Source organism: Lonchura striata, chromosome 4A (assembly GCF_050655825.1).
Source record: "Lonchura striata isolate lonStrDom1 chromosome 4A, ASM5065582v1, whole genome shotgun sequence".
Classification (NCBI taxonomy): domain Eukaryota; kingdom Metazoa; phylum Chordata; class Aves; order Passeriformes; family Estrildidae; genus Lonchura; species Lonchura striata.
The window spans coordinates 11,668,323-11,690,691 of record NC_140742.1 but is presented as its reverse complement, the minus strand read 5'-3'; the positions used below and the strand labels follow the sequence as shown (position 1 = coordinate 11,690,691).

Below are 22,369 nucleotides of genomic sequence, written 5' to 3'. Positions count from 1 at the left end.
CGTGATGTTTTCGCCGCGGTGCCGCCGCCGCCGCCCGTGAGTGCGAGTGGCCGGAGCGACCGGGGGAAGCGCGGACCGGGCTGGGGGCACAGGAGGCACCGCCCGCTTCCCATGCACGGGGCGCTTCTCCGGTGAGCGCGGATTCCCGCTGCCCGCCCTGTGCCCCGTCCCCGGCGGCACCGGACCCTGCGTGGCCCCTAAGATGGCGAGCGGGATGAATGGCTCGGGCGGCGGCGGCGGCGGCGGCAGCAGCGAGGAGGAGCCGGGCGCCCGGCACACGGGAGGCGGAGCCGCGCCCCAGCAGGAGCCCGGCGTGCTCGGCGCGGCGGCGGGCGAGGGGGAGCCGGCGGCGGGCGAGGGCGGGCGCTGCCCGTCCCCTCAGCCGCACCACCTGCTGCTGCTGCTGCGGCGCTCGCCCAGCGCCTCGCTGTGCCCGGCGCCCGAGGCCGCCCCCGCGCCGGGCCGGGCCGTTCCCTCGGCTGGCCGCGGCGGGCAGCCCCCCCCGGCGGGCCGCGGCGCCGGCGAGGACGTGAGGAAATGCGGGTACCTGCGGAAGCAGAAGCACGGGCACAAGCGTTACTTCGTCCTTCGGGCCGAGAGCCACCTGGCCCCCGCCCGGCTGGAGTACTATGACAGCGAGAAGAAGTTCAAGAGCAGCCTGCGGGCGGCGGGGGTTGGCGGGGCGGCCGCGTTGTGCTGCCCCCCGCCCAAGCGGGTCATCCCCCTGTACCAGTGCTTCACCGTGAGCCGCCGGGCCGACGCTAAGCACAAGCACATCATCGCCCTGTACACCAAGGACGAGTACTTCGCCATGCTGGCCGAGAACGAGGCCGAGCAGGAGGCCTGGTACCAGGCCATCAGCGAGCTCATGAATCAGAGCAAGAGGGGCTTCCTGGAGCAGGAGGACCATGCTGATCAGCAGGTGGATGAGGATGATGAGCACTACGGGGCCTCCCTTAGGCCTGGCACCGTCTTCAAGGAGGTGTGGCAGGTCAACGTGAAGCCCAAAGGCTTGGGACAAACAAAAAACCTCACTGGAGTGTACAGGTTGTGCCTCTCCAGCAAAGCCATCCACCTTGTCAAGCTGAACTCGGAGGTGCCCTCTGTTCACTTGCAGCTTATGAACATTCGCCGCTGTGGACACTCAGAGAACTTCTTCTTCATTGAAGTGGGCAGATCTGCCTCCATTGGACCTGGAGAGCTCTGGATGCAAGTAGATGATTCGGTTGTTGCCCAAAATATGCATGAGACTTTTCTGGATACCATGAAAGCTCTAAAGGCCTTTGCAGAGTTCAGGCCTCGCAGCAAGAGCCAGTCTTCTGGTGGTGGCAGCGGTACCAATCCCATATCCTTCATCACCACTAGAAGGCACTTGGGCAACCTACCCCCCAGCCAGACAGGCTTGCAGAGAAGATCTAGAACTGAGAGTGTTGCTGGAGGCACTCCTCCTACCACCAAAAGCAACAACTCCTATCGCTTCAGAACATCCAGTGAAGGAGAAGGAACCATGACTAGACCTTTTAGGTCAGTGACTGGGAGTCTGATCCACCTGAATACTGCAAGGATGAATTTGGGCCGGCAGGAAGGGAGTGGAAGGTACGTGAGAGCTGCTTTCAGCTCATCTTATCACACCAGGTCTGCTTCGCTACCTGTTTCTCATTTTCCCTCCACCACAAGTCCCATCAGTGTTTCTTCCAGCAGTGGCCATGGTTCTGCTTCGGACATGCTGACCAGGCCTTCCAGCTCGTCTGTTTGTGGTTCCCCAAGTGATGGGGGATTCATCTCTTCTGATGAGTATGGCTCCAGCCCTGGAGATTTCAGGTACTTTAGGGTGAGGAGTAATACACCAGATTCCCTGGGAAACACACCACCTATCAGAGAGGAGAACTGTCTGAGTGAGTACATGTCCATGAATAAGCAACAGGGAGATGATGGCTCAAGAGATGATTATATGGAGGCTGAAAAATGCTTCAGGAAAAGAGCTTACTCTCTAACAAAGCCAAGTTCTGTGGCAGTGCAGCAGAAGACAACACAAACTACAGCTTTGTTGGATGAAGATTCTACAGGAAATCACGGACGATTACTTTACTCTGAAACACCAAAATTGAAAGATAACCATGAATTGGAGTACAGTGACACTAACCTTGATTCCATGTGTAACCAAAGCAGGAGTAAAGCCAGGGATGATGGGTACATGCCAATGATGCCAGGAGTTGCATCTTCTCTATCCAGCACCAGTGATTATTTGCCAATGACTCCTAAAAGCATGTCTGTTCCAAAACAGATTAACAATTCGTGGTCACCATCTCAAGTTGACTCCCGAGGCTATATGATGATGTTTCCAAAGGGCAGCTCTTCACCTGTACGGAGTCCTTTAACTGGATTTGCTTCTAAAGGAAGTAATGAGAAGATCGTAAACAACGAGTATATGGATATGTCACCTGGCAATTCAGTTCCAAAACACCCCAGTGATTCAAATTATATTCATACCACTTCTGTTTCCAAAGGTTTTAGTTCATATTTTTCTTTGCCCCGAAGCTTTAAGGCATTATCAGGACAAAATGGTGACCACAGTGAATATGTTCCAATGTCTTCACCTGGAAAACTCTTGTATGGTGCACCAGAAAATGTTAAGGGAGTCAGCAGTGAGACTCTGGCTAATGGCATCTCTAAACTGCCAACGTTGAAAGGTTCGGATGAAGGACTTGTGCAGAACAGGGCTACCAGGCCCACACGACTGCCCCTAGGTACGAGAGGGAGTAACACCATCCCCAGAATGTATGATCGTACAGTACCTGAGCCAGCAAGTCCTGGCGAATACATAAATATTGATTTTAATGAAAAGGCGAGTAACACGCCATATTCCTTGTCTGCAGAAGGATCTCCATCATCTCTAGGCTCAAGTAGTGACCACAGACAGTCACCACTCTCTGATTACATGAGTGTTGACTTGGATGTGCAGTCACCAAAAGCAGCGAAGGAACTGTCAAACTCTCTAACAGATATTTCAATTTATGCAAGTTCCAGTATTCCTAGAAACCAACCAAACCCTGACTATGCCAGGCTTTCATTTGGTGCTGCATGTGTTAGCACGGCAAGTAACAGGACTGATGACTACACTGAGATGACATTCAACATGGCAGCAACACCACCGAGGCCATTTGCCACTGAATCTGACAGTGCTGTAAAGATGGATAGTCCTTCTTCCATCGTTAATAGACTCTGCATTGTTGATCGATATGGTGGTAGCAGTAGCTTCTCTGTCCCTAGTTCTGACCCTCCTATAGGACCGAAAGTGATTCGAGCTGACCCTCAAGGCCGGAGGAGACACAGTTCTGAAACATTCTCTTCTGCTGGGACTGTGACAACCTCATCCTCTTTCTTTACTGACAGTAGCAAAAGACACAGCTCTGCCTCATTCGACAATGTTTGGTTAAAACCCGATGAAAACATTTCTGATGGTCAGGAAAACAAAATGTCCAGGGATACCTCAACTGGATTTCAGAATGGCTTAAACTACATTGCTCTGAATTTACGTGATGACCCTCTAAGCTGTGAGGCGAGTACTACAGCGCCAGCTTGCCATCTCCAAAATGGTACTTCAGGTTTGGACAGTGGAGCTTATGTAAGCATAGATTTCAGCAGATCAGATGGGCTGAAGTGTAACGCGAGAAAAGGTTTGTAACTTTAAAATCACTTCCCTTTCATGCTTGCTTAACCATAGGAATTAGATTGTCTGCTTAGCGCTGCCTTCAGAGTGGGGTAGATGCTTTTTATAATCTGCTGTGTTATTCTAGTACAGCCAGTTTTGTTGTAGTGCAGCATCTGAACCACTGAACAGCAGTGAAAGAGGATGTGGTCCTTGGCCTAAAGGATTTCTGCAGAGGTGTTATCAAACTGTCGTCTGCCTTTTTTTTTTTTTTTTTTAATTAATTTTGCTAGCATAAGCACAAGTGGTATTTCATGTTGTGAATTCTTGTCCTGAGGTTATGGTAGCTCTTTACTTCTGTTTTGCTATTTTTCCCTTCTGATGACTCTTCATTTTTTTTTTTCTGATCTGCAATTTTTGTTATTTAAAAGCTCAAAATGGCTAAATTTGATTTAGACCTCAAAATTTGAGGCTTAAATATATTTCTTGTTTCTTTTTAATGTAGTTGAAATACCTATTATAGCGTTTTTTAATGTGCAAATCTGCTCAGATTTATTTACCTGAATCTTAGGTAAACAGAACTCAGTTTTTTTTCCCTTGAAGGTTTGGTGGCTGCTTTTGAGCTTTGGTCTACACAGCATCTTTATGTCCTCTGGAGAAGCCTGAGGACTTGGCTGGGCAGTGTGGAGGGGGGCTCAGGCAGCTCGTGGCCTTCAAATTCACCACCTAGGGCTGAGCTGAGCAGTAACCTTTCCCTGGGATCTGCCTTTTGTGTAGCAGGTGAGGAATACCTGTGGTTGAGGAGGAGCTGGCTCTGAGCAGTGTCTTCCAGGTCTGAAACTTGGTGGGGGAGGCTGCTGCCTTTCAAGTTGTCAGTAGTCTGGCCCAGTGGAAAGGTAGTGCAGTTTGAAGTGTGCATAAAAATAAAGGTGTTGCAGGTGGGGAGAAAGAGTATGGGAAAGAGGAGGGACGCTCCTGTTCATTTGATAAGCTCTCGTGGTGGGAGCAAAGCCAGTAATTATGGTGTCAGTGCATGTCCCCCGGCTGAGCCATGGTGTGTGTGAGTGCTGTGCTGGAACTCTGGAAGAGCAATCATTGCTTTGGTGCCAGTGACCCACTGAACTCCTTACAGTAATTCACTCTCCTGGTAGAAAACCTTTTTTGTTGGAAATTATGTTTTCCTCTCTTTGCAAATGTACTTACAGTCAATAATTGTTGGATACTAAGAGGAAATATTTAATCATGGTTGGACATTGATACTTGTTTACTTTGTCTACAGATAAAGCAGTAAGGGGCCAGGCTGCTGCTGACTTTTATATTTTTAATTATACTCTTGAACCCTGGAAGGATTTTTTTTTTCTATTTTTGCTTTAAAACAAAACTTCTAAAGGTAGAAGGTATTGCATGAGCTTAAAATTGTATAGCTTTTACTAGTGGAAAGTATAAGCCTGACTCAGCTTGCATGCCATTCAGAGTCTGGCAGCACTGCTTGGGGCTGCTCAGAAATGTGTGGTTTGCCTTAGTGGTTTTTTTTCCTCTGCTTTGTTTTGTTGGTTGGAATCAAATTTAGAAGACGTTGAAAGTTGCCAGTCCAAGAAGTGCTTGCTTCCAAAGTTAGTCTTTCAGCACTTCAAAGATTTGTCTGCTAAGTCTGCAGTCAGAGGCACACTGATTACTGCAGCTGATTTGTGTTTTTTTTTTAAGCACCTCCAAAACCAGCAGAATTTTAAACTCAATCTTATTCCCCTTATATGACTAAAATCTATGTTATAATTTTTTTTACATAATTAGGATGAAAAAAAACCCGAATATGTTTTCAGTTATTTTGTAAATATTACATTGAAAAATATTTTGCAAGAGATACTGTGTTTAGAAATTGTATTTATTATAAGCATTTTGCTTACTGTTGCTTCAGCAAAATATTTACTGCCCCTGCCTGGGGTTTTTCCCTTCTCTATTACAAGTTGCAGAGGAGCAAGAGGCATAACAGCTGCTGGCTTTTGTTGGGAGTGGAAGTTTTCTGGAAATGAAATGCATTGAAAGGAGGCAAAAACAGCTCTGTGCAAAAAATGTGGGCTTTGCCAGGAAATCAAGCATCTTTATAGTCCTAATAAGAAACATAAAATTACACAAGGCCTAACAGTTTTTTATGAAGGCAGTGTAAAATATTTCTGGTATATAGGAGGGTGGGTGGGGTGTGGACACTTATCACTTGTAGGGGCTCATGAAGGGGTGAACAGATTTTGGGATAGTCCAGGCTGAAAGCAGCTTGCCAGACTTTAATACAGTACTGTAAATTGGTGATGTATATTTGTTTCTCATGAATGACATAAAATTCTTCATTATAAGTATAGCTGTTTACTTTCACATAGGAAATCATGTCTCTGAGCTATAGCAAGCACAATTTCAGAAGTCTGTATTCTTTAAACAGCTTATTGGTTTCTATGGTAATAAAGCTTTTATTTTAATATTTTATAAGTTTTCTGTAATCCAGAAAAACGTTTTCACATTCCAGTAAGTAGTGAAGATAAAGCTTCAGTCTTTTTAATACTTTTGGAGACTTAGCAGAACCACATGCTGTCTTTCTTACTGCATCTCACTTTTTCAGTCTCTCTGCTTGAAAAAGTGCTCTGTGGCTAAATCAATTTTTAAGGAACATATTTAGCAGATGTATTTACCTGTAACTTCCTGGAAAGGAGCTATCCTATCTGTATTAAGTTCTGTCAGGCAGAGAAGTTCATCTCCTCTCCCTGAACCACAGTTTTATTGGAAGGAAAACACTTCCCAGCTTTGGATTGTTTGCTTTTTGTTTTTGTTTGCTTAAATGGCATATTGTGTTCTGTGACTCAGCTGTGTTCTCCAAACTGCCGAGGGTGGTGGAGTGATTTCCAATGCATCACTGCTCCCTCATTTTAATTCCCAAACTACTTTTGGTTCAGGTTCACTGATGTGAATCAAACTTTTTGTTTTCCTCTTCTCCATTCATTACATGTATGGAGGAAGGGGAGAGCAGAAACTGGAATGGTAACTATGCCTGACTTGTTATTAAGCTTTTTTGGGGGGGTTTTAGGCAAAGCTGAGCTCAGGTTTTATGTTGATAATGATAATAAGAACTTAAGATACTGATTTTCAGTGCTTGCAGTTTAAGGAGGTCATTTGCAAAACAATTTCATCATGAAATTGTTACACAATATTGAAGCAAGTGGTTTGCAGTTTTGATTACATGAATCTGAGTCATGACATTTTGTGCTAGGAGTACAGAACACTAAAGCTACTTCAAACAGGGCTTAGCTAATGTATACCTTGTTATTGGACCTTGTAGAAACTAAGCAGGATAATGAGAAAGAGCAGTAATAAAATGCATAATGAGTCCTGTATAATACAAGTTTCTTCAGTCCTAATTAGAAATATTATACCTGCAAAGATACCCTGGACTCAAAAAACAGCTGTTTAGATTAAATGTAATGTTCAGCTTAATAGCAACTCGGCTGTTTTACACCCACTCTTCAGTCTTATGTGCTACTCTGTGATACATATCTGATATTCTTACACTATGCTATGATATTATTTAAGATGTTCTCTAAAGTGCTGGATTATAATATAATTGTTCCTCACCTTTTTAAGCTCTCCTGTGCCAGACTGAGTGAGAGTGCTGTGTACACTTTGAGAAGCTGAGAGGAAGGAAAACAACAATAGCTGTAAAGCAAAACTTATGTTTCAAATTGTCCAAATCCTTTCTGGTAACTTGCATATTTCAAATGCAAAATCTTGAAGACTATAAGGAACAATATACACTTTAAGAAATTCAGAAGCTGAAATTTTTACCTATTACTAATATAGTAAATTACAGTTTATGGGATATGAAGCAAATAACCACTCCTTTTGGGTTTCTAAGTAGTGGTTTTAAAGTTTGTTTCAAACTGAGGCTCTTCTGTATTGGCAGAATACTTAAGGCAGGAGCTCATTTAAAAATAATTTAAAGAACTCTACTGCAGCACATCCAAGTGCTGCTGTGTATCCTACATCTTTGAAGTAGTGCTGGGATAATAATTCTTAAAAAAACCCAAACAACTCAAACAATTTTAATCTTGTTGTAACAGATGCCACTTTAATAATATTGGGTAACTTGCAGCTATGCTTAAAAATACTCTGGATAATTTCTTCTTGAGTAGAATGTGAGCTGCTGAAGGCAGAACAGATTTTTGCTGTGTGGCGTGGGAGTGAGTTAATTATGACATATTTGACCAAGAATCAGTTCAGTTTTACTTGTATTTTGGTGAAAAAGTTTGAGGCAAGGCTGTTCCCCTGCCATTAAAAGAGAATGCTTACTTGGAGTCAGCGTTTAAATACTTCTGGAAATCAGCTTTCCATACTTCAAATCCATAGTTGTAGCTGATGGTGACATTTGTCTTTTTGGAAGTCTAAAACCATTCACTTGTAGCTGTCTAGTTGGTGAAAGCATTGGCTGCAGGATGCAGGGAGGTCTGGAATAATCCAGCATGGGTTCAGAGTGCTTTTTGTGGATGTTTTTGGGTTTGTTTTGTTTTTTATTTTGAAGTCTTTAGTTGAAATCTTAAATGCATTATTACTCTTCCCTCTACAAGTTCACATTTTCGCCTCCTCCCTTGATGTCTGAGGGCCCCTTGGTTCCCCTGTGGCTGGGGCAGCAGGTTGGAGTTGCAGAGGGTGTGCAGTGCCTCTTTGGTCTTTCCAGAGGCTCTATTCCAGCATATGATTACTGGGCTGGTTTGTCACTGGGTATTTCTTTGGGGTTTTTGTATGTCCAGTGGTATGTTAGCAGTAGGTAGAGTTTGGGTTTGCTTTTCTCTGTATATGGTCTTTTTTTAATGAAAGGATCTTTAATACATTTTCGTCATTTTGATTGCTCGGGGGAGGATTTATACCTTGAGGTTTTGGGTGGTACTAAAAAGAGCTTATAGTACTGTCTTGTACCTTGGTGTGTGTGTGTGCTCTGTTTGTGGATCTGTGGTGCTCCCAAAACCATGCTGAATTCTTTTGATTGCACTAACAAGTTTGTTTTTCTGAGCTGAAGAAAGAAACAAACTCCAGAGTTCTATTTTAGGTACTGTTGTGATCAAATGTGGCATTCTTCAGCTCAAAGGAAAATGGAGTGATAAAACTGGAAGTCGGGTGTGAGAGAGTCAAACTCTCTGGAGTCTGGAGATGTACTATTACTGCTGTTTTCTCTTAAAAATGGCCTATTGTCTTATGACACAACCTTAAATGGTGTGTAATGACTTGGCTGGAGAACTGTTTGATGGTCCCCCTGAAAATTTGCTGTTTAACTTTTTTCAGTTCAGGTTCTAAATATTCTCAACAATCCTGTGATCAAGTTGCACTGTTGTCTTGCAGGTTTAGGCAGTGACAAGGGAAAAATGGAGAAGCGTGTTCCAGTTTTAATCAAGCCCTGCAACTCTGTGAAGGTCACTCAAGCTTAGGGATGGGTTATGATTTACTTGAGAGGCAGAGCTGTGATCAGGAAGGGATTTCTGACATACTTGAGGGCAGTGGGAAGACAAAGGTGAATGAGCCTGACTCATCAAAGGCATTTCAGAGGTGTTGCTGAGTATCTTATCTAAATGATCTTGAACATATATGAGTGTTTGGATTTGTGGAGATTTTGCTTCAGGTGTAGCTTTACCCCAGGAGCAACAGTGTTAGTAGAGTTAGCAAGAATTTTCTGCCCTCTTCAAGTCATGAGCTGTGTCTTAAGAGCCAGAGGTTGCTTATTTCCCACATTATTTTTCTGTTGATTTAGATCTATGGTTGGATGCAAATCATTGAGACTGCACCTGTGTGTATTTTGTTTGCCTGTGACTTGTGAGTTAAGTGTGAGTTCTAATCTTTTTTTAGTCTTCCAAGAAGAGGGGATTTTTGAAAGAAGTGGCTTATACTGAAATTACTATAGTTCGGATTTGGCTGTAATTCCAAGGTGAAGATACAATTTAATGTGACTCAAGAAAACTGAAAACTTTAATAAATTACTACTAAAGGTAAATAGGGGTTGTATTCATTGCATAGCATATGCATGTTATGAACTTCTATAAATACCAAACGGAATTATTATTTAGGGCATAAATAGATAAGAATAGTACTTCCTTTTTGCGAGGGTATGAAAGGCTGATAAATATGCTGCCTACTTAGAGGAAGGATTCCTTTTTAGTAGAACAGAATTTTGCAGAAAGATTGAGAATATCAAAAATACTTTTTCCCCCCTGAAAATTGTAGGAAGTAATATCAAAAGGGCTTCAAAAAAACCTATTAAAATTGGTTTCTGAATTTATTGAGGCACTGTTGAGGAATACTCTCCTTCCACAGGGAATAGTGTGATTCAGTTCCTGTATTCATGCTGACCCAGTTTGCTTTATTGTTTAGGTTCTTGCTGACCAGATGAATTAGCCATGTAACTTTTTTTTTCCTGCTGGATAGCCTGAACCTGAATTAATTTTTTGGGAACTAGTGCTTTTTGTTACCCAGACCTCTTAGGATAGCAGGAATTTGGGAAGTTCTTAGTGACAGTGAAGCAGATGTATCATTGCTAAGTATATACTGATTGCATGCTAGCCCAAGCAGAGCTTTTCTTGTGAGCTGTGGGATACATCATTTGTATGAAACCCCTGTTTAAGTTATTGACAGGCACTGGCATTTCTGTTTCCTGTATGGAATTATTTAGAATTTTAAGTTAATCTGTTAGAACAATTTGTAAGCTCTTTACTTTTCTAGTAGTATATTTGCTCCATAACAACATTTGTTTTTTGTTTGAAATTTTGTGTGAAATGCTTTGGGAGGCCTTTTTTGTCTATATTTTGCTGTGTGATGCTTTTTTGGGGTGGGTGGGATTTGTATTTAAGTGCTTGTAGAACGAGATGTTTTTAAATTGCAGATTGTGGTGAACAGGAAATCAGTTAGAAATGGGCAGAAAAAATGAACAGATTTGATCTTGAGGTCATTCAGACATTATTACAACAGTCTGTTAATGAAAGCATGTAGCTCCAGACAGGATTTCTTACTTGTTGTGGAACCTGAACAGGCAGACAGGATGGAGGTCCCTGTATGGTGCCACAAATGTAAATGTGTTGGTCCCTCTCTTGAGGAGCTTACAATTTAGAGATGAAACTAAAGAGATGGATGAAACCTAATGTGCTGGGGTGGAGAAAGATAGAGATCAAGGCTGCTGCCATTGGCAGAATCCAGATAAGAGCCTGGAGAGATAAAAGGCTGCTGAGAGTGGTTGTAGGAGAGGAAGCTGGTGTAGGCATTTGGAAGGGTATGCACATGGCAGGGAGCAAGGGAAGGTAGTGTCGTAATGGTTTAAATGACTTGAAAAGGATGAGATGAATGTCAGAACACAGGCCAGGATATTAATCTTGGTAAGAGGAATGTGGGCCAACATGTATCTCTGAGTTAGGAGCGTGTCCCAGTGTTTATGCCTCCCTTTTAGATGTGGAATATGATGTGGGTTTTTTTCTGTTTTTATTTCTTTTTCCTTTCTGTAAGTTAATTTTCCTGCAGACATATAGCTGGTGGATTTGGTGTGAGCAGCTATGCAGGAATGCATACCAAAACACAGGATCACCCTGTGCAGCATCCTTTGGCAGTTAATGTTGTGTGGACTGAGGTCTCTGTTTTGGTGAGATTTTGCTCCAGAAGCAGCCAAGCTGGTGGAACTGCCTTGGTGTTACTACTGGCTCCTTCTTGGGGTTTTTTAAGGTGACATCTCTCAGTTTCAGGCAGTCTTCTAGCATTGGAGAGAAGGCACAGTGGGGCTTGGAAGATTGTCACCTTTAGGATGTGTAACCAATGCCCCAGAGCGTTTGGAGCCCATATCTGGGTGGGGAGGTCTGCATGGGGCCTGCTCATTCCTGCTGCAGTGCTGTCAGCTGCAGGAATGATGTCCTGGAATGATGGCTGGAGTGCAGCGCAGTCACTTTCACAGGAGAAAGTGATTTTATTTCTGTGTCTGTTGATCAAGTTGAACAGACACTGCAGTGGTTTTGGGTCAATCTGGAAGTGGTGGCAGCATTGAGGTTGGATTCATTGTTGAGGGTATGAGTGATTGAAATCTTAATGTTGACATGTTCCTCAAGGTAGACACTAAACAAGAGTTGGACACTGTTGATTAAACATTGTCCGTGTTTAAAGTCAGTTTAACTCTGTCCTTGTGAGCTCCCAAACTGCTCCTGGAAGCTGGAAGTGCAATCCTTGGCTGTTGGGCATGTCCTGAGGTTTGAGAAGATGTTGCTTCATATGTGAAGTCCAGTCTGAACCTTTCTTTTCCTCTCCTGTGTGAGCCAGGGTTTGGGGTGTCCTAATATTAATGGAGAATCAATAATGTGATAATTAGGAAATTAGTAAAAAATTGATGCATGTCACTGCTATGTGTGATAGTAGAGAGTGAGTGATAGCAAAGGTATATTTATTTTCTATGCAGGCACACATGAGCCTGCACAGGTGTGTAACTGTGTAGGTGTTGGGCTGTGTAGTAACTTTCTGCCTTTGACAGTCATTTATAGCACTAGAGGTGAAAGAAAAAGGTAGTGCTGAATGCTTGCAGGTGTTGAGGTCTAAAGTAGTTGAGAAGAGAGAAGGGATGAATTACAGCAGGTGAAACTTCATGTAGAAAGGAAGTTTTGGGAAAGGTGGTTTGAAAGGTGGGGTGGTGTTTCATTAGTCATGAGTGACCCTGCCCTTTCTCTTGGTTGTGTTCCTAAGAATAGTTTGGCTCACTCAAGCCCCAGACCTGTGCCTGCAAGCAGACACTACCCAGCAGAGGAAGAGCAGGGTAGGTGTGTATAATACCTCCCACAAACATACACTCAAACCTCTGATTTTTGGGTTTGTTTTTTTTTTTTTTTCAGCTTAGGGGATTTCTTGAGCCTGATGTAGTTTGTCTGCTTTGTAATTCAAGTCAGTTTTAGAATTCTTTAATCCAAGTACTTCTCCAATCTCTCTCTGATCCTGTGTAAACTCCTTGTATCCACAGCAGCTCCCAATCCATCAGGACATGCTGCATGCAGACCTCTTTGCATTTTGGACCCTGCTCTGCACCATCTTAATTTGGCAGCTCCTGTTTTGTGGAGTGGGAGAGATAACAAATCTTATCTTTTTCTTCCAGGCCACTTAGGATTGCGTAGATGCTGTGCCCTCCTCTGTCATACACTTATCCAGTGTGTTGTACCACTCGTCGTGTGGACCTGTGATATAATCTGGGCTTTTAAAATTTCCTGTTATGTCCCAATACTCCTCTGCAGGCTGAAGGGTTCTTGTTACCAGTCTGTTCCTCACTGAGAAGCTGTGTCACACCTTGCAGGAGTTTTCTCTGCCCTACTGAAACTTCCCAAGTATTCTTCCCTGCTTTCTGGATGCAGGAAGCAGGGCTGTATGTACAGAGGTGTTTGCTGTGGCTGTTTTCTTTCCTATTTGTTTCCAAACAGTTCATAATGCCCACTTTGCAGCAAGAGCACAGACAGGAAATATTCCTCCCTATTGGTACTGAGGGCTCCTGACCTTTGTCATGGGAGCAGAGGGAATTGCAGCAGGTGGTATTCTCAGAAGCCACACAAACAACTTTTTTTTTGGCTAAAATTTACCCATATTTTCTGTGGTTCAGGTCAGGTGCAGTAACCCACATACTTGCTGTGAGAATGCTTTTTCAAAAGCAAAACCTTTTTTTTGAATATTCTACAACATGAAAATCTGAAGTTTTGAACTATGTATTTTGAGGTGGAGAAGAGTTAATTTTTAGTGTTGTTGTGTTATATTGTAATAGAAATTTAGTTTAAAACCTCCAAACGAACTCAAAAAACCCTCCAACAACTTCTTGTCAAGCTGTCCAGTGCAATTTGAGTTGCTGTTAGACCTCTGCCAAAACTGCAGGCAAGTTTACTGATTCTAGGAATAGTATCAGCAGAAGAGATGACTTTAGGGAGTGTGCATACAGCCTTCCTAGAAACAACGCTGCTGTTTATTCAAACAGGGGAAAAAAGCCACTGTTGCAAGAGATAAGGCATTTCTGCTAAGTGAGTAGAAATTTTCTGAAAGCATGGGAGAGGTTCTTAGCTCGTGAAATTGCTGAGCACTAATAGTAACAAAACTGTTTTAAATGAATAATTCTGGGATATTGTTACCAGTTGCAACATTTAAATGGTTTATCCAGTGAAAAGTGGGTCATGAAGCAGGATTTTTTTTACCAAATTTTGCCTTCTTTTTTTTTTGCTTCTGGAAAGTCAGTAAAATTATAGGTTCAACATACGTTAGTTAGCTGATTTGGAGCATCATCAGTCTGTTGTTGGCTGAAGAAAGTAGATGGGGTGTGTGCTTGGTAGTCAGCAGGTAGTTGAACATCTTGCCAAATCAGGCTGTCTCTGTGTCAGGGCCTTGTTTGGGTCACCCAGGCACCATAACTGCACATGTGAGGGATGCAGCAAGTGGCTCAGGTTTTGATTTGTATTTGTAAACTTGGTGTCTGCCAGGTACAAATTAAGACATTTGGCTTTTCTCAAGTAACACTGTTTGCCTCTAGCAATGTCTAAAGCTATGCCATTAAAATAAGAATTCCAAGAAATAGGACAATGGCATGGGATAGTGACTCTATTTCATAAAATTGAGAGCAAAAGAAAAATTTTCACTAATCTGTGAAGAATGTATTTGGACAAGTGATCCCTCCCTGGCCTGCCTGCCATGGGGAGGGCCCTGTGTGGAACTTGCTGCTGTGCTCCTTCCCCAGCCTGGCTGCTGAACAAAATGCTTTTGGATGCCACATTGTGTCCTGAGGTTGTGCTGGGTTTATTGCTTTCCTGAACAACACGAATATTGTGAGGCCGTGTGCACAGAAAATCTAGGGGCTGCTCTGCTGCTTTTGATCTGAGTAAATCAGATTAATTTTGATTTCCCCCTAACCTGAAGTTCAGGAAATGGAGAACTTCAGCAGTGTTCTCCAGAAAGCATTAAACTGTTTTAGTCTTTGACATAGAGATTTTAATAATTTAATTATTTTAAACTAATATCTTCAGTAAGCAAAACTTTTATCCTTTTAGGAATCAATTGCAGAATTATGTCAGTAAAAGTCTTTCCTTGTGAAAACGGGTATTATTGAGGATGGATTTCTTTGAGAGAATTAGGGTATGTCTGCTGTGTTCTTAGAGCCTCTCAGTATGTTTCAAAGTGTCTTGACTTGTATGGCCTTGATAATTCAGATGCAGGAAATGAAGTGTAAATTTGGTATATTCTCATCTCATACATTTGCAAGTGGATCACACTGGGTTTGCATCTAATGAATTACAGCTGATTTAGGTCTCTGCCCCTAATTTTTATAAAACTGTGTGATTTTTGCATAGAAAACTTGCAGAATGCTTTCTCAGTGTGTTCCTTAATTTTAAATAAAACGTCTTTTAGCAGTGCTACCATCCTATTTCAAATATTTGCCCCTTAGTTTCTTTCTGCCTTGTGTTATTCTTCCTCTGGTTGTTCCTCAGCAGAATTCAGACAGCTGCATGTAGTTTAATAATCTGATCCCATCTTAAACTGATGAATTGAAATTGAATTATGTAATGAAGAGGTCGCTTCAATTTTCCAAACTTTGCTTATATATTTCATGAGATGAACTTTGAAAATGTTTGGATGCTGTCTAGACTAGTTTTCCATATTAAACATTGATGAGAAGTTGAATTTGTATTGTCAATAGTCTGAAGCAGTAGAATAAAGGCTGAAGCTTTTGTGCAAAATCTGTTAATAGACCTGAAGTTTGGATAGAAAAGGCCAGTGTAGGGTGCAATGCAATGGAAACTTCTTAGAGTAGTATATTTCTGGGCTGCCTTGAGAGGTTTTTTTGCTGCTTGTTTGTTGTCATGCTCAGTTATCAGATTTTTAATTATTTTTTCTTTCAGACTGTGTAGATTTTCTTAGAAGAGCTTGTGACAGTCCAGGAACAGCTGTGTGTTTACACTGCAAGAGAAAGTTCTGTCTGATCTGGCCACCAAGCTTTACTTGGTGGCATTTTGTTTGAGAACTTCAGGGGAATGCTGGGTTACTCTTTGAGAATTGTACCTCTTGTCTCTGCTAGTTCACATCTCATAATTTGTTTTCCTTATAGAAGAGTTTCTTCATCCCTTTTTCTGACAGCTTCCTTTATTGTTTAGTCAGTGCCGAGTTAAATCCATTCATATGGGATCTGGTATGAAGTGTTAATCTGGTTTTTATTGTTGATCAGCAATTCTCATATCTGTACTATTAACAGAGGAAACTGATGCCTGAGGAATCTTATATTATGAGACTGAAATAAGATTATTCAGCTTCACATAAGCACTGCTGTTTTCTTCAAGCACTGCTTGGCCTCATTAGGTTTCCTTCACCAACGGGTTAGTAAAAAAATGGAAGCAGTTCAGATGTGGGAGGGGAACTGTCACAAAGCCTAATGTGCAAGTCCTTTTGCAACCCCTCATGTCCCTTCAAAAGGATCCTTCTGGTAGGGGCCACAGAGGTGGGAATCCAGGTGTCAGCAGCCCAAGCCTTGTTCTCACATTAAACCCATTTTACACCTCTTCTGATGAACAGCTTCTCTTGCTAAGCCTCCCTGGTGCCCAGGTGACCCCGGGGTGCTGATGCCCATGGGCAGTGGGAGCAGTGACCTGTGAGGCTCAGTGAGGGGGTGCTGTGACCCAGCCCAGCTCCAGGGCTGGGGGATTTGGGAATTGTGCCAGGGCTCGTGATTGTGCCTGCCCAGCTGCCTTGGGCTGGGCTGCAGACCCCACTTGCCCCTGGGTGCAGACTGCACTGGTGTGTTGGGGGATTTCTGCCATGCCTGGAGGTTTGTGCTGGGTGACCTGTGGGGCCTCGGGGGTGGTGGTGACTGCAGGGCATTGCAGGAGGGATCTTGCAAGACTTGGGTCTCCTCTTAGATTTCAAATGAAATATTTTTCTTTCATGTGGTCAAGTTTCACAAGTTGCTCTTAGCCTTTTCTGTCTGGGAAAAGATAAATATGTGATATATATGATATATGCATCCATCTATACACATATATGTGTGTGTATATATATAAATATCTACTTGATACTTTTATACCAAAAAAGTGCTGCTGACTCAGGACAGCAGCCAGCTGTACTGCTCCAACTGCAATATTGCAGTTTCCAGCTTTAATAAGGGGATTAGAGAAGTGGTGACAACCAATAGCTCCATGTATGAAAGACTCAAGGCTTTATGAGACTGACATCAGCTTGTAGGTAATATTTACGTGAAACTCCCTTACTTTTTTTTACAGTTCATATAATTCTGTTTTACCTTAAAAATGGAGAAGAAACATTGAAGTGTAGTTTATAATCATGGAGGCAGGAAACTAATGAGCTCTTGTTTAGGATGTGCAGAGTTTTGGGAAGGGGAGGTGGTGCAGGGAGGTCCCAGGCTTTCTTCTGGTTTCTGATAAATTAATTTGTGCTGTTGGGGTTCTGCCCGGAGTTACCCGATGCTCTTGCTTTAGAATTGTTTACCATGCTGCTGAGTACATCAGGCTGCTATAGAGAATTAAACTTAGGACTTAAGCAGGCTTGAGGTTTTTTTTCCTTTTAAGCCCTTCCCCTTCCCATCCAAATAGCTTAAATGTAATTTGGCATTAGTTTATGAAAATTTTCAAAATATTTTAGGTGTAAATACTGAGTTCTGCCATATGGGATTGTCTTTAAGCAACTGGGCCTTTGCTCTTCAAAATGTTTTGGGGATGTGCTTGGAGAGATTAGAATAACTTGTCAAACAGCTTTCAGGTGTGTCTGGTGTGTAAGGCGTGGAGGAAAAATGTCCTGACAAAAGCAGAGACAGTTTTTGAAGTTCCTTTTATGTGAGCTTACAGGTCCACAGCAAGGACAGGGTGGGGGGTTGCTGGTAAAGTTAATTTTTATTGAGTATAAGTTTAATATAGAAGCTTTAACTGTTTTAATGTTTGACTTGCATGCATCATACTGAGGTGTGATTCATGTAAGCTGTGGTGCATATTTTCATTCTTTGGTCTTACAACAAAACAATATTTTTCTAAAGAGGAAAACTATTTCAGAAATAATAGCTTCAGTTGGCCTTTGTGAAAACAAAGCCATTGCTGACCACATCACGCTCTGTGTGTACAAAGCAATAGCTTTTTGTAGTGATCTTATGATGTCTGTGAAATAAAACAAATAGAGATTCTCAAGTTGTGGGTGTATTTTGGCTGTTGCTTCCTTTAATTGAGGAAAACTAAGTTGCTATATTTTTGAAATCACTGGAATATTTGAAAACAGCAACCTGGACCTTGGTGAGGCTGCGTAGGATTAAAAGGGAGTTTCTCCTGAAGAGGAAGGACCCCTCTGTACTTCCCACAGTGCTGTCAGACCTGCATTGCCTTTGCCTCTCTGTCTCTGGAGCCACAGGCAGCCTTTGCTGAGTGCTGGGATGGGGCAGGGCTGCTCAGCTGAGCTTTGGTCTTTTTTCTGGTTTTTTTAGCTTGCTTCTTTCTTTCGGAGGGAGAGTACTTTTAGCTGGACAGAAGTCAGAAGTTCTTTAGCACAGGGTGGAGTTGGTGTGTATGTACCTCATGACTGGTTTGTAAGTAAACATACAGGTTTGCATTATTACACATAATGCTTGTTCTTTACATGGTCATTTTTTCTTTAGCATATCCGTGGAGCAGAGGCAAGGAAGAACTATGAGATCTAAAGCAGTGAGATGTAACTGATGTCCTTGTGACCCAGCATAAGAGCATGGGCAGGATTAATTCCTGAAACCCATCCTCTGCTTCAGAGGACTGTGCTGCCATTGCTGTGCAAGTGTTCCCATATTGCAGCTCAGGCAGCTCCCAGAACAGGGAGAGAGCTGGCACGGTGTGGCTTGGAGGGAAAAAGTAGCTGACATTTCTATATCTGTTGTTTTCTTAAGCCTAAACCTCTTGCACTCGTTGTTTCTCAATGAGAGCAACTGGTTGTTTCCTTCTTTGCTGTACTGCAAGGAAAGGTCCTGCAGGTATGTACCTCCAACCTTGCAGAGAAGGTGAGCACACACACCTGCCTGGCAGAGGACAGTGCCCTCAGTCTTGGCTGAGAGGACAAAAATGGTGGAAGAGGACAGTCTGTCTCAGCTGGGAGAGTGATTCACTGTTTGGGTTTGCAGTAGCCCTCCAGACTGAAAATTAGTGTTCGTGTTGGCTCAGCTGGGAGCGGAAGGGGTTTTGTAGAGAGCTGAAAAGTGACTTTTTATATATTCCTCATTTGTTTTCATGCAACTGCAGAAAGCATTTGCGTGCCCTTCATCACTTTGTCTTCCATGTCAGGAAACTCCTGAGTTGCTCTCACCTTGGCCATGTGCATGGTTAATTGCAGGGCTGATACGGTGCTTTGAGGGCACTCCCTCCTGTTTTCATTTGTGCCTCGTCACCCATCTGTACCTTCATGCAATATAAGAGTATATTTTTTGCCCCTCATTTTAGTAAGGCTTGGATTTCTGCCTTTTCCAGTCAGTTTGAAGCCTCTGAAGAAGGGCTATAGCTGTGTGCTTTTGTACTTGGGTGTTGCCTTGCAGTGAGACTTCCTTCAAAAAGGGACGAGTGTGCTGTGAGGTGTTTCTAATTATAACTAAATCAAGCTTTTTCCTGAAAAGCTGAGGCCAGGGCAGGCAGCTGTCACGACTTGCTGCTCCGTGCTTGGAGCTGGCAGCCGTGCCCTGCTGTGGGTGGGAGCGTGGCCGCAGGTCCTGGTGAGTGGCACCCGCGGCTCTCTGCGCCTGGGACAGTGCAGTGGGACCTCTGAGCCTTGGGCTGTCCCCAGCATGGGCTGGCACCAGGGGCTGGCTGCTGCCCCAGTTCCTGTCCCATGTACACGTGTCACTCTGGCTGCAGTGGCTCCTCAGTGCTTGCTTTAGACTCCATCCTTCTTCTCCCTCAGGATCTCTGAAGGGTTGGCATCGGGGAGTGTCCCCTCCCTCTGGACCTGCATTCTGCAGTCAGCAGCTCTCACTCCTGCAGTGGATAAGCTCCATGTGTTCTCCTCCCTAGAAAACATTTTTTTTTCTGATATAACTTGCATCTGAAATGTCACTGACTTTTTTTTTTCCCCCCTCCTTTCTAGACTGATTGCATTGCCATGGAAACCATTGTTGGAAGAGAAGACTTTTCTGCTGGTAACTCCAGAAACTGTGTGGTGCTTTTGGAAGCAAAGCTCAGCTCCAGCCGGCTACTTTCATTTCCACCAGCACGGACATAGACACACATCCTTTTAATTATTTTTTTTCATAGACATCGGCTCTCTACAATTGAATTAATTTGAATTGACGTTTTTTCATAGCTGTGCTTTGGTGATGGAATTTGGTCTTTCATGTCATATCTATTTGGGAGGCAGTGTGAATGCTAATAGGAGATCCCTGTATGTCCCTTTCTTCTTCCTGCCTCTCTTGTTAATTTTTTAAAAAACTTTATATTCTGAGAAGTCAAAGCTGGTTTCTGATTGTCTGTTTATCATGGGTTTTACTTCTCTGGTACATTAACAAGTGGTTAGCTTAAAACATGCATTGCTTAGAAATACTTTGGCAGTTCAGGATTTTTCCAGGTGACTGGGCAGAAGGAGGGAGGGAAAGATGCACATTAGCTTGAGGGGTGAACCAGTGGGACTGGACAGCTCTGAGGAAAAGAGACCTCTTCTGCCTTTTTTTTTTCTTTTTTTTAAAGTTTTGCTTTTATGGTACAAGAGGTATTTCTTGAGTATAGGCTAGAGGCTTTTAAGTCAAGTGTCTGTCAGAGCTTAAACGGAAATTTTTTTGCTCAGAATTTTGGTATGTACAAAGTAGGATTAATGGGCTGGTTGTCTTGTAGATTGTTTTTGTTCTTGTTTATAAATATGAATTGTGTAAAATGAGGTTTTTGTTCATGGATTCGAATGGAGAACTGCGGAGTCGTATCCAATGTTTGTGACTTCTGCATTAGACTTGTCAGCTGTAGCTTTTTAAAGGGAAACCACCCTAATTGATCTTACTTTCAACCAAAGTCCCACTTTTAATTTGGGACTATTTTTATTCTTTCTTTCTGGCATAAAGGGGAAATAAAGTAAAATGTTGGCTCATTGACTGTCTTTATCCCACTGACAGAAACGTGAACAATGAATATTTGACATTTTTAAAATAAGCCCTGATTTTTGTACAGTTTAAGTGCTTCACTCTTGTACTGAATTTTTTTTTGGTTGAAATGAGTTTAGCTTTTTAACACTGCTATGAACTTAAAAGAGCATGACACTAGTCATTGGTACATGCAATGGATTATAAAAGGCACTGATGATTGCTAAAGGGTTTCAAAGTGGTACACAAATCCTCATGCTGTACTGCACCACACAGCTGGGAATCCTCCACGTGTATATTGTACAACGGATGTGCCAGGCTGCCTCACCTCCAACAACCTTTAGATTGCTGGTACAGTTTGTGTAACAAATCAGACACTGTCAGCTTGGATTGTTCAGTGATGTGTACCCAGATCTATTTCTGAGTAGTAATGAAATGTACATGTCACTAAAATACGAGGTGATTGTTTTGGGATTCTTTTAGGAAACATGATACCAATCAGTTTACACAGTGTCTAGTGACAGGAAAATCTGTTGCTACAGGGTTTAAAAGCACAGACCTGTTTTTGATTCTGGAAGAGAAGTTTCAGTTGGTACAATTACTTGCTGCTAAACATACAGGAATTAAAAACACAACCACTCTTACAGACCATGATACTGTCTTGCCATATAGCTGTTGGTTGGTCTCATAAATGAATAATGCAATACATAGACAGCTTTTTATAAAGCTTTACATCTTTTCTAAGAAATCAAAATTTGGTGAAGATAGTTCTAAACATTTAATGTGAAAGGAAAAGGTTGTTTTGAAGAAATTTGTTACATACTTATTTCATATTAGAGTCCCTGAGGCTGCCATTGTACAATATACAGCACTGATTTAATACATGCTGAATAAATAAGTAAATGGGTAACCTCAAGTATAGTGGTACAAATACTAATAGGTACGGCATAATAAATATGCAATCTTTTTGAATCTCTTAGTTTACAGCAACTAATTTATTCAGTATTGTGCTGGAAGAACATTTTCAGATGATGTAAAACATATCACTATATATACTACCTTCCAGCTACCCGTTTATGCTGCTGTATAGTACGAAAATACCAATGATAGAACAATGTTTGTCCTGTAAATTTAATTTGATATTGGACAGTTATTGTCTGTACAAATTAAAATATATATGGTTGAAACTGTTCATTATATTTGCTATTTCTGCTCCACAGATCTGTTTTAAAGTTGGGCTGATTGATCTGGCTTTGTCTTCCATTGTAAATATTGTTCTGTTGTTTTCTTTGTAAAACACATCGCCTTTGCGGTTTTGGGAGACTGGCTTGAAGCTCTGTATAGTGTTTATATTTATCTGACTTGGCTTTCCATAGAGCTACTTGCAGTAAATACGTGTTCATGTAGCTCCGTGTCTGGGTTTTATTTTTAAACAAACTTTCGGGTTTTTCCGTCAGACCTCCTGCTGCAGCTGCTTCTCCTGAAAGTGGTTTTGTCACCCTGTATCCCTGAAGATTTCGAGAAGTTTTAGCACTATTTCAGGGTAGTGATTTCCCATCTCTCCAGTTTTGCCTTTCCACTTAGTTTAGAAAGTAAGATACAGAAAAACACCCTTTTTTTTTTTTTTGCCATGGATTCATAAT

The 22,369-nt window shown here is 42.4% G+C and overlaps 2 protein-coding genes across 2 annotated transcripts in view; one reads left to right on the top strand and one right to left on the bottom strand.

The window, feature by feature from the left end:
* Positions 1–113, bottom strand: part of LOC110480095 (uncharacterized) — a 28,154-nt gene extending 28,041 nt beyond the window's left edge. Inside the window, exon 1 of the mRNA XM_085571028.1 lies at positions 77–113. Within this exon, the coding sequence (XP_085427154.1) occupies positions 77–113 (37 nt within the window). The remainder of the gene's footprint in view (positions 1–76) is intronic.
* Positions 84–22,132, top strand: IRS4 (insulin receptor substrate 4). The gene is made up of 2 exons (XM_021547745.3): positions 84–3,677; positions 19,748–22,132. Exons 1-2 carry the CDS (start codon positions 203–205, stop codon positions 19,750–19,752), a joined length of 3,480 nt encoding a protein of 1,159 aa, XP_021403420.2. The 5' UTR covers positions 84–202; the 3' UTR covers positions 19,753–22,132.
* The last annotated feature ends 237 nt before the right edge of the window (positions 22,133–22,369 follow it).